General features: G+C 40.4%; 1 protein-coding gene across 4 annotated transcripts in view; it reads left to right on the top strand.

Annotated features, from left to right (window-relative positions):
- The window catches only part of MYH11 (myosin heavy chain 11), a 61734-nt gene extending 47004 nt beyond the window's left edge, over positions 1 to 14730 (top strand). For 3 of the 4 annotated variants that reach the window (XM_056338219.1, XM_056338220.1, XM_056338216.1), the window contains 18 exons: positions 288 to 411; positions 841 to 1012; positions 1566 to 1778; positions 1923 to 2067; positions 2156 to 2362; positions 3242 to 3346; positions 3449 to 3601; positions 4034 to 4282; positions 4536 to 4748; positions 5451 to 5663; positions 6308 to 6469; positions 7195 to 7323; positions 7860 to 7948; positions 8186 to 8309; positions 8451 to 8659; positions 9215 to 9323; positions 9813 to 9985; positions 14030 to 14730. In XM_056338219.1, the coding sequence (XP_056194194.1) occupies positions 288 to 411; positions 841 to 1012; positions 1566 to 1778; positions 1923 to 2067; positions 2156 to 2362; positions 3242 to 3346; positions 3449 to 3601; positions 4034 to 4282; positions 4536 to 4748; positions 5451 to 5663; positions 6308 to 6469; positions 7195 to 7323; positions 7860 to 7948; positions 8186 to 8309; positions 8451 to 8659; positions 9215 to 9323; positions 9813 to 9985; positions 14030 to 14168 (2928 nt within the window). In that variant the 3' untranslated portion in view covers positions 14169 to 14730. Of the gene's footprint in view, positions 1 to 287; positions 412 to 840; positions 1013 to 1565; positions 1779 to 1922; positions 2068 to 2155; positions 2363 to 3241; positions 3347 to 3448; positions 3602 to 4033; positions 4283 to 4535; positions 4749 to 5450; positions 5664 to 6307; positions 6470 to 7194; positions 7324 to 7859; positions 7949 to 8185; positions 8310 to 8450; positions 8660 to 9214; positions 9324 to 9812; positions 9986 to 11094; positions 11127 to 14029 lie in introns of all 4 variants that reach the window. The other variant, XM_056338221.1, reaches the window with a different exon arrangement.
- The last annotated feature ends 1911 nt before the right edge of the window (positions 14731 to 16641 follow it).

Raw genomic sequence — 16641 nt, 5'->3', positions numbered from 1 at the left:
GTATGTATTCCAGTAATTTTTGAAAGGGAATGATTCTCTGAACTGGGCCAGGTACCTACCAGCCATTAGAGTGAATACAGGATTCTAACAGCAGCAGATTAGAGAATATGGAAGTCATAGACACCACTCCTCAGCTCCTCTGTAATTGAGAAATTGAAATGTATCACTACAATCTCAAGAAATACAGCATAAAAAGACAGGATCTTGGATATTTATACTTGGCAAAGAGCTGCTTCGTGATCACCAATGACAGACACTTTTAACAGAAGTATTTTATTTTTCTTAAGGAAAGAAAACTCCTTGAGGAAAGAATAAGCGATCTAACAACAAATCTTGCTGAAGAAGAAGAAAAAGCCAAAAATCTTACAAAGCTCAAAACCAAACATGAGTCTATGATTTCAGAACTTGAAGGTAACATGAATGGAAGCGTTCTGTTTGGGGTTTTTTTGCCTTGGCACACAACAAAAACAACCCCAATAAAACATAAACACAATCTGGAGAGAACTTATAAAAAATCTGTGGTGTGTTTTCCAAATTTCTGATGCTGAAGCCATTTTGTGCCTTTTTTTTTTTTTTTTTTTTTTTACATACAGAAGGGTAAAGGAGAGAAAATTGAGAAAAAAAATAATGGTTCTTCTGGAGAAAAATAAATGAGTCTTTGGGGTGGCTAGAAAGAAGTGGTGACAGTAAGGTATTGCATATTGCTTCAGCAATGCAGTGACTTGTAGTTAAATGTACAGCCTCATTAGAGGCCAGAACATTTTTTTGCCCAAGTTCAAGATTGGATTAAGGACTCCTTGTACTAACACATTCCCATGATCAAAAACCTTACTTTTTCAGTGCGACTGAAGAAAGAAGAGAAGAGCAGACAAGAACTGGAGAAAGTTAAGAGGAAGCTGGAAGGGGAGTCAAGTGATCTACATGAGCAAATTGCAGAGCTCCAGGCACAAATTGCTGAGCTGAAGGCACAACTAGCCAAGAAGGAGGAAGAACTGCAGGCTGCTCTAGCCAGGTATTCACTCCCAAATCTCCATACAGGTTGAAAACCCAGGCTGGAACATATGTCCCTCCCCTTCCCAGACACTAAGATGCTGCAGTCATGAATCTCATCTCTCAGTTACATCCTCCCTGCATGCTTTCCCCATTTTCCAAATTTCCTTTTGCAAAAAATACTATTGTTTGCCCACAGACTCATAATCTTACCCCCTGATATCAATGAAAACTCCTCTTGCCAATGGCACTGGCAGTGCTGTCAAGTAAAAAACGAAATGCAACAACATACTTCATAGGCAAGAGGCAGAAATTACTTAAGAAACTTTGTTCCTTTCCAGCATCTCAGTGGATTTTCTGTATAAATTTAAGAGGGGCAATGAAACTAAAACTTTTGCTGAGTTTGGCTGATAAGCATCTCCAGGCATTGTGCCAGATCCTTTTTGTGTTAGTTCCCCCTCTTTCTTTGGTACTTTCTTGCACTGAATCTATAAACCTTTAATCTCTGTCTACTGATTTCCCCAAAGTGAAAATTGTATTGTTTTCTAATATATAAAATGAAATACTCTTTTCAGGCTTGAAGATGAAACTAGTCAGAAGAACAATGCCCTCAAGAAGATCCGTGAATTGGAGTCTCTTATCTCTGAACTCCAGGAAGACTTGGAGTCTGAGAGAGCTGCAAGAAACAAAGCAGAAAAACAGAAGAGAGACCTAGGTGAAGAGCTGGAGGCTCTTAAGACAGAGCTTGAGGATACTTTGGATACAACAGCCACCCAGCAAGAGCTCAGGTATGGAGATGTAGCACATGGGCCAAAAACAAATGTCAGCAAGCTCAGTGCAACACTGTCTATTAACTGTGCAGCAGCAGTATCTTCCCAGTGACTGGAACACTTTTTGCTACTGCTGCTCCATTTATGTGTGTTAACTTCCAGAGCAAAACGTGAACAGGAGGTCACAGTGCTGAAGAGAGCTCTGGAGGAGGAGACTCGAACCCATGAAGCCCAGGTCCAGGAGATGAGGCAAAAGCACACTCAAGCTGTGGAAGAACTAACAGAGCAGCTGGAACAATTTAAACGGGTAAAAAGAAATCCATCTTATTTAAAACTACCCACTAGATAACATGACTTCCTTTTATAGATCACCTTTCTTCACTTCATGCTTGTAGGCTAAAGCAAACTTGGATAAGACCAAACAGACACTGGAGAAAGACAACGCTGATCTGGCTAATGAAGTCAGGAGCCTGAATCAGGCCAAACAAGATGTGGAACACAAAAAGAAGAAGCTGGAAGTACAGCTGCAAGAGTTACAGTCCAAATACACTGATGGAGAGCGTGTTCGGACAGAACTCAATGAAAAAGTTCATAAGTTACAGGTAGGAAGGAGTCTGACCTTTTGCTGTAGTACCCTGGGCTTGAGAAGACCAGTCTACACTGTCTGGAGCAATCCTGGTCCTGTTGACTTCAGCCAAAATGAGCATTTTTTTGTCATCTGTAGGGTTCCTATCTTGAACTCCACCTCAGTTATCACACAGTTGAACAATTACAGCCAGTCTATCTCATGGAAGCAAGAGCTTCTAGTCTCAACATCCCTCTGTACGTGTTGCAGTCTGTAAAGCCACCACTGACTGGTTCAGTGACTGTGCTGCATGTTTTACAGAGTTTCATTCTGTTCATTCACTTTGGGTGGTGGGGACCACATTCTGGAAATGGATTAGACAGCTATTAAAGATGTAAGATGTGCTAAAAAAAAAAAAGACAACAATGAAAGGAGAATGCTTGCTTATCTATAATTTAGTGTCTAATAAGACATAACTAAAGATAATTTTAAATGGTTCTTTGGTAGATGTTCATCCAGCAATGCTAATCAAGTTATAACTTCATTCATAGCAGCAGTAAGCTTTTCTTTATTATTTTAAATTAGTGTGTAAATAAGATATAATCAAAACGCATCAACTTCTGTCAAACTTGGGAAGAGGAAGGAAAATCCACAAAAATTCCCATTCCCATTTGCCGTTCATTGAAAGGAACATACTAGTATTGCCTTGTGAATATGACTAGGATATAATAATAAAATACAAAGGTAAACCAGATAAAAGTGGCATTAGACCTTGCAGGACTTCATACACAGGTCACAAAGATGACACATGCAGACATTGTTTGAAGTTAAGATGTCAATGTAGAGCAAACAAAAGTTTGGAGGAAGATTTAAGTTGTGCAAAATAACTGAGTTTATTCACCCTGACTTCTCACAGGTTGAGGTTGAAAATGTTACTGGTTTGCTCAATGAAGCAGAAAGCAAGACAATCAAATTGACCAAAGATGTTGCAACCTTAGGATCTCAGCTACAAGACACACAGGTAAATCTGCATCCAGTTAACAGCTCACCTACAATGTTTATAAAATGCATTATAAAAAACCTAAACTAACGACCGTGTTGCCAATTGATGTGATGACTGTAGGAGCTGCTTCAGGAAGAAACACGGCAGAAGCTAAATGTGTCTACCAGGCTTCGTCAGTTGGAGGATGAGAAGAACAGCTTGCAAGAGCAGTTGGATGAAGAACTAGAAGCAAAACAAAATCTGGAGAGACATATTTCAACACTGACAATACAGGTATCAGTGCCATAGCTAAATCACTAGCTTCATCACTGAGAGTATTGCCAGTAATTCCAGAGGTTTCAGATCTGTAGAATTATCCTGGCACAGCACATAGACCTTCAGGGAACTAGTGCTGTTAGTCCAGATGGCATCTGTAAAGCTCTACAGTGGAGCTAGCAGTCTCCCTCTTCTTTAAAGTGTGATCTCTAGGACAGGTACGAACACAACATAGCTCCCAAGACAGTCGTGCACACTAGGCCTGTATGTACACACTAGGTATGTGGCCTGCCTCGTTTTATGAAGGCTGGCTGATGGCTAATTGGTCACTGGCTTCACATGGGTCAAATTAGGTAAGATTTCTGGTTCTTGGTTGTCTCCTGGCCATCTTCTCTGCCAAGCTTTGTTAAAATCTGCTAACAAGATTTGTCCTCCGAATTAAAATTTCAGCTCTCTGACTCCAAGAAGAAGCTACAGGAATATTCCAGCACAATAGAAACCATGGAAGAAGGCAAAAAGAAATTTCAGAAGGAAATTGAAAGTCTCACACAACAGTTTGAGGAAAAGGCTGCTTCTTACGACAAACTGGAGAAAACCAAGAACAGACTCCAGCAGGAGCTGGATGACCTGGTGGTGGACTTAGACAACCAGCGTCAGCTGGTGTCCAACCTGGAGAAGAAACAGAAGAAGTTTGATCAGGTATGGACTTAAGATTCTCCTTTGCTGTGTTATCACCTAACTTCTCTGGAACTCAAAAAGACTCCACTGATTTAGTGGAAGATAAAGCAGGGACTACTAAAATTTGATTACACATACACTGGTTAATTCTGTATTTATATACCTGTATCAAAAATTAGACATTTTTCTCTCTGTCACTAACAACTGACAAGACAGTTGCAAGAGAAAAACCCTATTCATAATGACTTCCTGTATTAACACTACCTTTTTACAGATGCTAGCTGAAGAGAAAAACATCTCTTCAAAATACGCAGAGGAAAGGGACAGAGCAGAAGCTGAAGCTAGAGAAAAAGAAACAAAGGCTTTGTCACTGGCCCGAGCACTTGAAGAGGCTTTGGAAGCCAAAGAAGAACTGGAGAGAATGAACAAAATGTTGAAAGCTGAAATGGAAGATCTTGTTAGCTCCAAAGATGATGTTGGCAAGAATGTAAGTTTTGGGCTTAGAACAGTTTCCACAACAATAACTCAAAATAGCAGCGAACAAACAGATCATTGTTTTCAGTGTGGAAAATTCTCTATAGCACACAAATCCATTCAGCAAAATCAGATATTTCATACAGAATTCAAAGGTTATTCCATTTGTGCCCAAACTTTCAAGAGACTCTGTGAAGTAACTGTAACTCTTTATTTTTCATGTGACTCCAAGCATGAAGAAGATTCTTACTGATTTCTAGGACTGAAAAAACATTAAAGGGATTCTAAATAATTAGCTAGTTTATTAAGCAGCTTTGAAGTGGTAAACTCTGCAAATCTGATTTTATTAGTTATATTTGACATTGCCACCAGCCTAATGTATACTTGTGTAGTTGCAACAAATTTCTACTGATGCACTGCCAATCCCTTCTTCTATTACAGTGATATGATAATATTACTTCTAATACTCCATTAATTCAATTATGATACTTGACTTGATCAAAAATGAAAGTTTGGGATAAAGAGAATCTCAGGTTATTTTAAGCTAGATTTGCAAGTGTACACAAAATGCTGATTTACCATTTTCAGTGCAAATTAGTTCATGCATTGTCCACAGCAGATACTTTCAAATGTGGCTTACACTGCTGGTAGACTGCTTAACCAGAATTATTTTTATTTCTTTTAACTAGTCTATTAAATTCTTATTGCTTGAAAGGTCCATGAATTGGAGAAATCTAAACGGACCCTTGAACAACAAGTAGAAGAGATGAAGACACAATTAGAAGAGCTAGAGGATGAGCTACAGGCTGCTGAAGATGCCAAACTCAGGTTGGAGGTCAACATGCAGGCCCTGAAAGGCCAGTTTGAAAGAGATTTACAAGCCAGAGATGAACAGAATGAGGAGAAAAGACGACAACTCCTTAAACAGGTACCATTACCTTTTACTGCCTTTGTAAATATCTAACCAAGCCAGGTGAAAGTCCTAAGCCTCATGCCATTATTAAAAGCACCTTACTGTAACTATAAGAAAACATTGTATCACCTTGTGCTTGGCAAATAGAAAAAATGAAAATATAAATTACTGTACTGAAAAAGGCATAAAACCACATAACAGTTTTTTCCTGTTTGAGTAGCAGACAGACGTAGTGATTCAACAATACAACCAATACAGTATAAAGCACATAAATTATTTCTGACACAGTCAGAAGGACCTTCCCTATATTCTCAGTGCAAGTGAAAAAAGACAGCTTCTAATGTATCTGCCTTCCCCAGGTACGCTGAATACACACAAAAGCACTGGAAATTAAAACAGACAGGACACAGCCTCGCGTTGTGACAGCAAGGGCAACTGCTGTCGTCATCATCTTGTAATATGCATATTTCCATGAATACAGAACCCAAATTGCTGACTCCTTTCCAGAATCTTTCATTTTTGGATAAAATGGAAATCTATTTTAACTGCCAGGGAAATCACAATAAATAGAAAGATAGGGGCTGTATACATTACTTAGACATACAGTGTGTTTAAGAGGGCTCAAGGAGTTTCCTAAACTTGTTTTATTTAATTATCAGCTCCATGAATATGAAACGGAACTGGAAGATGAGCGAAAGCAACGTGCCCTGGCAGCTGCAGCCAAAAAGAAGCTAGAGATTGATGTTAAAGATCTAGAAAGTCAAGCTGATTCTGCTAATAAAGCTCGGGAAGAAGCCATCAAACAACTTCGCAAATTACAGGTATGTGATCCCACAAACATCGTTTCTCCCACCACTGTCTTTTGTACAGTGACAACATGGAAGTTTGGTGACATTTGTGAACTTGATGCCTATTACAGATGATTGATTAGAAGGGAAGTTTTAACTAGACTCCCAGATTCAAGTATCTACACTGTAATACTCAGTCTGAATGGCAAACAGTAAAAATCTTAAATTTCATCACTACAGAGAGCTTCCAAAATTTTCTGTCCAACATTCATCTGCCATTCACTTACCCACATGAAGAAAAACATAGATTCCCATGTAGAGAAAGGGCAACAGTATAAAATATATTACAGAGCTTCAATCCTGGTTCTAACACTTGAATCAAAAGCATAAACAACTGTTCAGAAATCACATCGTCTCTGATTTAGCATCTTCCCATTTATACTGCAAGTTCAACTTTTTGTCATCTGCTGACAGCGAAACAACCGAGGGGTGTATGAGAAAGACTGACTGCACATGCACTCAAAAATTCAGAGGAAATATGGACAAAAGGCATTATAAAAGCTGCAGTGTGCAAGTGGTAGCATCACTCTTCTTGGAATAGCATTTCAGACTTTTCCAACATGTACTTGCTGATCTCTCCAGAAAACAGGCATTATGACTATGTAAATGTGTATGTGTTCTACTCTGTCCAAATTTCTTTCTACTGAAATTGTAATAAAGCCAGACAAAAATAAATCTCTGTTATTCTTTTCAACAAGGCTCAGATGAAGGACTACCAACGAGAGCTGGATGATGCACGGGCTGCCAGAGAAGAAATATTTGCTACAGCCAGAGAAAATGAGAAGAAAGCAAAGGGCCTGGAAGCAGAACTCATCCAGCTTCAAGAGGTAAAGTGGGAAACTTAGAGCTGCATGAAGCCAACTACACATGACCTTCAGTAGCAAAACAGAACTGCAATGAAATAATATAATAGCTACTGGGGACGGAAAACTATAAGCAGCACTTGTTACAAGTTCTACATGCTCCATGCACTCCACTGAAGTTGTTGGATGTACATCTGAGCGTAGCCAGGTTAAGCTGAAAAAAAACACCTTGGAGGAAATGAACTGTATGATCCAACACAAATTGCTTTCAATAGCTGTAAATCTCTCAAGTCTTGTTAGTGCTATTATTCCTACATGTATTAAACGGCAATCTTGTGACTAAAACTAATGAAACAGAAACCAGCTGACAGGCTGGATGAAGTGTATTTCATTGTACTTCCCTAGGATTTATGATATGACAAGAATTTATTCTGTTACCAAAACAACCCATCTTATACCAGTTTTAGAAAGTTTACAGTCCTGTGTATCACACTATAACTGTTTGTCTGAACATTTACTTGTTCATTTCTTTACTATGCTGCCTTTTCCTTTTCTCCTAGGATCTGGCTGCTGCAGAGCGAGCTCGCAAACAAGCAGATCTGGAGAAAGAAGAGATGGCAGAGGAACTCGCAAGTGCTACTTCTGCAAGGTAGGAATAGATTGGATTACTTAAAAGGCTGTAAACACACTGCTGAATGTTGCATGGCTGCTAAGAGAAGTTACGTTCCTCTCCCAACAGCCATCTGGTTTTGACACACGTGCACACATATGACTAGTTCATTGAAATACCTAGCTCTCCTTTCTTCATGAATTATTGGCAGTTCATAATAGTTTCAGACACATTAAACCTGTCAGCACCACAACTACACACTTATTAAACTTACAGGACAAGCCTTCAGGATGAGAAACGGCGCCTGGAAGCAAGAATTGCCCAGCTGGAGGAAGAGCTAGAGGAGGAGCAAAGCAACATAGAGGCAATGGGTGATCGCATGAGGAAAGCAGTGCAGCAGGTAGAGCTCCTTTCAGCATGTGTCACTCTGCACTCCAGCAAAAGCTATTTGTGGTTCTGAATAAGTTATTTGGAGAATTGCCACCTGTCATTTCTCTGAAAGCATGCAACACTTCTGACAGCATTCATTCTCACCCTTCAGGCAGAGCAGCTGAACAATGAGCTGGCAACAGAGCGCTCAGCTGCACAGAAGAATGAAAATGCTCGGCAGCAACTGGAGAGGCAGAACAAAGAGCTGAAGAGTAAGCTGCAGGAGATGGAGGGAGCTGTGAAGTCCAAATTCAAAGCTACAATTGCTGCTCTGGAAGCCAAAATTGCTTCTCTTGAAGAGCAACTGGAGCAGGAAGCCAGGTACTGGTCTCCCAGAGGGCACAACTGTTCATTTATTGTTCCAGTTACACAAAGTAAACAAAGGTGTACAAGATTTGTGTCATCGGTCTCTCAGTACCACTAAGGCTTGGTAAAGTCTTTCTACTGCTTAACATTTCTTAGAATATGGCCAGTAACGCAAGTTGTTACAGGTTCTGATTAAGAACCATTTTATTGCTGAAAAGTTCTACTGGTATCAAAGGCAAGGATCTGCTCCTCTGCATTTTAGACTAACTGCTCTATGACCCTGCCAGGTTAATTGCCATAATACATTGTACCATCTATAAGATTATTTCTTGAGAAAATCACCTTGTGTTATAGAACAGATCTCCTGGAGCACCTCTCGCATACAACAAAGACACATATTTGTTTTGATCAGAAGAACATGACCCTTATGTTTTGTTTAGAATTCATCTGCTAAATTCAGTAAAGCTTTTAACATAGGGGTCCTTCGTGCCAGTTTCATAAGCAACATGCCTGACACAGCTGAAGACTCCAGACCTTCCTCATCACCAAATGTTGCACTGTCATTTGCAGAGAGAAGCAGGCTGCAGCCAAGACATTGCGCCAGAAGGACAAAAAGCTGAAGGATGCATTGCTGCAGGTGGAGGATGAGAGAAAGCAAGCAGAGCAGTACAAAGATCAGGTATCAGACTGCCACGAGGCTTTTAATCTGGGCACAGGGACTTTCAGGTTTTGCCCTAAGAAAGGAAGGTTCCATGTTCTGCCTCAAAGAAATCTCTCCAGAAAGCAGACTGTTTAGATTCTCTGTGCTGGGAGAGCTGTACAGCCCCTTGCTGAAAGACAGGACAATGTAATTCCTCTTCCATGCAGAGTCAAGCACCGAAGCACTAGTCCCTCGCAGTCCGCTAGCTGCAAGAGTCTGACTGCACGGTGATAAACAAAACCGTGCACAACATCCTTATTGGTATATGAATGGAGATTATGACCACATTGAAAAAAAGAACTCCCACAAAGCAAAGTTATTTTTATATTTTTTAGATTCTAAGCTTCTACCTTTGATTCAGCTCATTTCTCAGTAAAACTCTCAGGAGAAGTATGAAATTAAAATGAGGGACATAAAGCTATTAGATCTGTTTTTGAATTAAAGCATTACTCTAAAACTTCCCTTTAGGCTGAGAAGGGCAGCACACGACTCAAGCAACTGAAAAGGCAGCTGGAGGAGGCTGAGGAAGAGTCTCAGCGTATCAATGCAAACCGCAGGAAGCTGCAAAGAGAGCTGGATGAAGCTACTGAGAGTAATGAAGCCCTGGGCCGTGAGGTTGCAGCACTGAAGAGCAAGCTCAGGTACAGTGCTCTTGTTTGGGATAACTGTCCCCACTCACTGACAGCCTTGAAATTTAGAACTAAACTAGAGAGTGAAAAAAACCCTGAACAGGCACCAATAATCCTGCAAAGTTATTTACTCCTTGTATTAGCTTGGCTGATACAACAAAAGGCCAAAGTCGGAAGATGAAGTGCCTTTCATAGACACCACAGCAGTCTCAGGATTTCAGCTGTGAGATGAACAACTATGATTAGAAAGAGTAAGGCCTGTGCTATCTTATCAAACATCCTGTTGGCTTAAATAGGAACAGAATTAGGCTTGGTTGCTTTTGAAAAAAAAAAAAGGCTTATATAACTGCTGTATCTATTTGTACAACAGCCGCCACAAAAGGGTAGAAATGCTTTTGCTTTTCACACTTTCACACAGGCACAACTTACACACAATGACTATAAACAGTCTTAGACAAAATCACAGGTGGCAAAAGGCAAAGCACATTATACAACTCTTATCCAAGTCTCTCTGGACCTCATCACAAAGGGATTGTGTATTCAAACCAAGGAAAAATCAAAATGTCCCTTTGCATTTTTTTGTTAAAACTGATGGGGAAAAAGATAAAACTGTGACCAGTCAGCTACCTACCTGAGTTCTGCACTCACTGCATTTCAAAACACCAACTTGATGAAGTAAAAAGGCTGACTCGAATTATTAAGAAAATTGCTCCATCTGTATCATTCCACTGTAAAACTTTGCGTTTACCTAAAACCAACAGTATTTCAGATGAAAGTAAAGCACCTGCCTAGTTGTGTTCTTGAAGCAGTTTGCCAGTGTGTTTACTAGTAGCATGCATGAACCTTCTCATGTGGATTTACTTCAAAATGAAGATTTGGGACATGGCAGCCTTTTCTGTTAGCACTGCCTTGGGTGGTACATGCTCCTGGCTGCTTGACAAAGCAATGGCTGTGTCCAGCCCTTTTTACATAGAATGGCATAAGGCTCATCTTTGTTTTATCTAAATGTAATGTAATTGGCTGTTATGTACTCTGTTTAATTATTTTAAAGTAATATACCTACCTCTGATCATGACCATGTGCTTAGTATAACTGCCCAGGACTCTTTATCTCTGTTTCAGAGGGACACAGGAACCTTCGCATGACTAAGCAGGTACCATGCCTTCAACTTTGCAGCTAGCTTGTGTTATACAAATTTCCATTTTCTTTGGCCCAAGCAAAAATTATGTGAGGTTTCTGCAAACTGTGAAGGCTTGGATATCTTGGCATTAATCTGTTTTATCAAAAAAGACAAATATTACAATAATCTAGCTACCATCAGCTGTATCAATGATACATCTTTCTTACAAGTAGGTTACGTACTGATGTAGACTTACCAACGTTGCATTCTCACAAGCTCTACCAACAGGGTACCTATTAAAGTACTCTGACTACTGCATGAAAACTGTCTGATTTGCACCTCACCTTTGAGCATAACCACAAAGATTAAAATTTTGCAAATCAAATACACCATCAATTAGTAAAATGGATTAAAAGGACTATGGATATGAAGTGTCACAGCATGTCATTAGAATTTCACAGTATTTCTTATACATATTGTAATGCTGATTCTAAGGTAAGATCCCATCTAACTCACCTGAGATTTGGGAAGATATCATATTTGCATGTGATTTATCACACTTACACCACACAATCACAAACAAAAGAGAAAGTCTTGCCTTCCGTTACATAGCACTCCGTGCCTGCATTGCTTACAAATAGCTATTACTTAGGCATTTAGCGCCAATTTGCAGACATTATGCGCTTGTCTACTGTTACTAAAACATAAAAGCACAGACACAGAAATTAACCTTGACATTGTAACATAGCACAGTATTAGATTTCCCTTTATCACATTCTCTGGAGTTAGGAATAATACCTGCTGTCACAAAAATTAAGAGAGCTACTGCCTTGTAATATTTGTATATCTTCTATTTTACATATGCTGGATTTTGGTCTGAATACACAAATATTTAAAGATGATGTCTTGTCCTTGCATGTGCCTTTTAGCCTAATATTTCCAGTCAGACAGCTATTCAAGCACTACTCCAGTACCACTTGTTCAAAGGTAGATTAAACACAGAGATGCTAAGCAAACAGTAATGCTTAAGGCTTCTCTCAACTACACACATTATTCGAAAGGTACTAATGCAAATGACCACATGAGTATTATCAAACCCATAAACCTGTTTAAGAGGAACAGATATAAACAAAATTTTATCCACAAAGCCAATACCAGTTTAAAGTATTATATATATTATGCATACTGCAACAGTTTATGTTAAGAAGTGGTTACTGTGAGATACTGAATTTACTTCTTTGGAGCCAAAACTGTACTGCACAATTTGATTAGACTCTTGCTGTTACTCCACATCAGTCCCATGCTCTCTTTTAGCACTTCAGTGAATTATTGCAGCATGAAGAGAGTTATCTTACAAATGACTTGTGAGTAATTAAGTCCAGATAGCAGGAGTCCAAGGCGGTAAAGGGCTCTTCCTTTATTAACAAGAATTAATGAATTTACTGACCTAACTAGATCTTCATTAAACAGTGACAACAAATATCTGCTATCATAAAACAGTAGACAGTGCTGTTAGACTCCATCAAGCATATGTCAAGAGTAGAAATGACATACCCTTGTGTCCAATGCACACCATGAGCACCAGGGCAACTATGGTTAACTAACAGCAGAGCTTAAAAGAAGCTTTAGCATCCAGCTAATTGCTTGCTTACACTGAAGTTTAAGAGAAAAATTGTGGAAAACAGACTACATGTCACATTTCCACCTTGAAAACACAGACTTGTGCCTCTGAAATCAGGTAGTCCAGCCAGAGTTCCTACCCCCTTCCCTTGCATGACTGAACTTGAACTTAAATAGCCACTTCAGAAAGGACAAGACTGGCTTAGTCTTTTGCAAGGACAAGACAAGCCTTTAAATATTTATGCATGATTACTGTACCCAAAGTGCAGTCAGATGTATTTAACACCAAATTAGTAATTTTGGCACGACATTCAGTGATCCTGAATTTATTTTATTACTTATGTCTGTGGTCTCAAGCCTTTACAAAGGTTTGCTTAATGAGGAGCAAGTAAGAGGCCATGTTACAAAACTGAAGTGTTTTGTAGCACAGTAGCAACGGAGGCCAAGAAGAGACAAACCCATCTTCTGTCTCACTTGCTCACACCTCCCCCAAAAATTAACATTGAGGACCAAAGTGTCCCTGCCTTGGGCTGTGGCTATATGGGGATGGGAGGGAGATGGGAGAGGAAAAGGGGGTAAGATGGGAGAAAGCATTTTCTATAAGCTCGTCTGCAAGACACTTGCACTGTTAAGTGTCAGCACCCGAATTGCAACACAGTTCCAAAGCAGCAAGTGTTCCCTCTCTCTCCATTGGGGAAGAGATGAGAGCTAGTGACAACCTAAGATTCCACACACGTCCAGGCACTTGTGGTGCTCGGACGAACACAGCCTTTGCAGAGAAGGACCGTGGGCTCAAAAACGCCTGCTGACACCCACAGTACTGCTTCAGTCCCAGGTCTCATGGGCCTTCAGTAACTGGTGGGCTTATTCAGTCTGCAGGTCAGGAATTCAGCACAAGCTCTCTCCTTACTCTTACAAAGAGACAGGAAGGACACGCCCTTGCTGTTGTGGGTACAGGCAGCCCCCCTTCCCTTTCCTTCCAAGCACAACCAGTTACAGTCAGCATAGGGGAAAACAGTGAAATGAAGGTGGGGGGACATACATAACACGACAGATGAGACTATTTAGATGAGAACTTTAAGCACAAGAACAAGAATCCCATCACAGTTCCAAGCAACTGGGAGTCTCAGCCTGTCCATAAATCACTCTTACACGCTACAGAACAGGAAGTTTTATCAGAGGCCCACAGCTCTTGGCTGTTCTGAGCTGAAAAACACCAGCCCCACAGATACTGTTACAAAGCTCCGTGCTTAATTGTGAGAACTGCAAATGACTTAACACCTGATTGTTTGGGGTTTTTTTTCCTCTTACTGCAGGAGGGGAAATGAGCCAGCATCTTTTGCCCCACCCCGTAGATCTGGAGGCAGAAGAGTAATTGAGAACGCAACAGAAGGAGGTGATGAAGAAATGGATGCAAGAGATGGAGATTTCAATGGAACAAAAGCCAGTGAATAAACACGCTTAAAAATTGCACTGCAGCAAGGGGAGGGAGGACGATATTTAGCACTGTATAAGTCTACTCTTAGTGTCAAGGTCACATACACCCACTCCTCTGGCAATGATAAAAGCACAACTGCCTTGTCTCCAATGTATAGATTGACATTAAAAGTACTCCAAAAATTATTTTACCATGAAGTGTATTTGAAAAGGTGGGGTTTTTTTAAACAGAGTAATTCACTTCGAGAATCTTCCAGAAAGTGAATTCTAGCAGCTCAGAGGATTTAAATCCCAGTGAACTATAGTGAGGCTGGGATTTGTGAGACTGTTGTGGGGGGTGGGGGGTGGAAATACATTGGTCAGTTAATCTTTTCTTAAACTTTCATTTTGTCTTGAGTATTTGATCAATATAGGGTTTTCTCCTGGTTACTCCATCCCTGATGCACTATTCGCAAGGTGGAAGTGCCTTTTTAATCACTTACTGAAAAATAAAATATCATTTGTTCAAATTAAGTCAACTGTTACAGTTTCATATGCACCATGGATGTGCTTACACACTAATAAAAGGCTATAAAAACTACTCCAGTATTCTTGTGTACAGGTGTCACTTGGGTGCAATACAGCATGTTCAAGGGGAATGGGGGATGCAGTAGAACAACTTTACAACTCAAACACTTTTTAGAGGAGGTAATCTGTAATCATTAGAACAAAAACCTGATTTTTCTCCTAAGCAATTGCTTTTGAAGGAATAAAAAAAAAAGTACGTACACTGAACTGAATGTAAAATGACATGAAGTACTTGGGATAGGTATGATTACCTCATGGAATTATGGTGCTGACTGAGGTGCCCTGGGCTGTATCCAAGGGCTGACAGACACGACACAGGACCTGCAAGAGACTTGCAGCATTCTGGTGCAGCACCCACCTGGAAAGCAGGCAGGGCCCTAAGCATCTGTCTTAGGCAACTAAACCCACCCTTGAAGTCTGTATGTGTAGGGTGTATTTCCAACTAAAGCAGGCTGAAAACAGAAACAGCAGCCCACACTGCATGCAGTGAAGCCAAGCTATTCTGCATTAAGGGATGAGCATGCAGTTACTATTTGGTTTTGGAGTACTCCAAGGGGACCGCAGCCCACCTCTGGGAACTATCAGGACCTACCACAAATCCATTCAGCTCTAACACTTCCAAAGAGCATCTAGCTTTGTGGTCACACTGGGGCAGTAGAGAGCCACGCACAGCAAAGCTAGGAGTATTGCACCAAATGAGTACGGAGCGCTTACTCGGTGTCCTAAGACCGTACAGCAAGTGAACCTTAAGTAGCGTGACTACAGGGCAAACAAGTCATGCAAAAACATCCACCTTGACAGCTAATGCAATCACCTTCGAAATCTAAGTATTGTTCCAGAAGGCACAGAGATTATGAACTAGAGATTCAGACCAGGCATGATTTATAGCCAGCAGAATCAGAGCCCAACGAATTCTCTCTGCTCATGAAAGAGTAAAGGAAAAGAAAGAATCCATTTGGAGTGATCAAGACAAGCTGCAGTAGAAGGGGATTAGGAGCTATCAGCTAAGACCTTTTCATCAGTCATGGAGCCTAGCTCTGCAAACATGCTCAACAGCTGGCTGTTACACAGCTTGTGAGCCTGCATGTGTGGGAACAAAACCAAGGAAGTCAGACTTCATATAGGATGGTCTTAAACACCAATGCTTGGAGCAGAACCAGCAAACTGAACACAAAGCCCTTCTAAAAGGAATTAATCTAGAAAATTCACATACATAATAGTAGAGGTTGGTCCAATGGTTAGAGCATTGCCCTATCACTTGACAAACTCAGGCTCCGGTCCCTGTTCTGCAAAGCTTGTGACAAAACGGGGAGCCAGCGTTTCTTTAGTAACACCGCAGAAAGTATCCTGCAATAGTGGCTGAACCAAAGTTTCTCTCCCAAAACAACTTTCCTCTCTATACCATTACAGAGGTGACTGTTCTGGACTAAATTTTGACAATTCTCAATAGCATATCCACTCCTACTCTGTCTGATTATATCTGTAGTCACATTAATAATATATCTGTAAAATATATAATACTAGCACAGCCACGATTTTCCAACTTTCTACCTTATCTCAACGCTGTGTCTCTTAACTGCAAGCCAACTTGCCCACCAAGCAGGCAAATTCTAGCAAGATAAGGAAAACAAAACTTGTCTCTTGACAGATCCCTCCAGACTACACAGTCCACTGAACCATAGCCCATGTGCTTCTGCTCCTCACCGGTAAGAAAAGTGTCAACTGCCTGTGTGAGCAGACAAAAATCATGTTAAAACAGTCACAGTTCAAGATTTTCAGATCGAGCAATGCCAATACTAACCACTGTAAATCCTAAAGGCATCTTTGGCTATAGTATATATTTATATTCCTTAGGGCAGGAAACCATGAGAAGAGAGAGATGTAGGAAAATCTTTGCATATGATTCAGCAAAACAATGTCTCTT

Source organism: Falco biarmicus, chromosome 4 (genome assembly GCF_023638135.1).
Source record: "Falco biarmicus isolate bFalBia1 chromosome 4, bFalBia1.pri, whole genome shotgun sequence".
Taxonomy (NCBI): Eukaryota; Metazoa; Chordata; class Aves; order Falconiformes; family Falconidae; genus Falco; species Falco biarmicus.
Note: the sequence above shows the minus strand (reverse complement) of the source record. Positions and strands in the feature narration are given on the sequence as shown.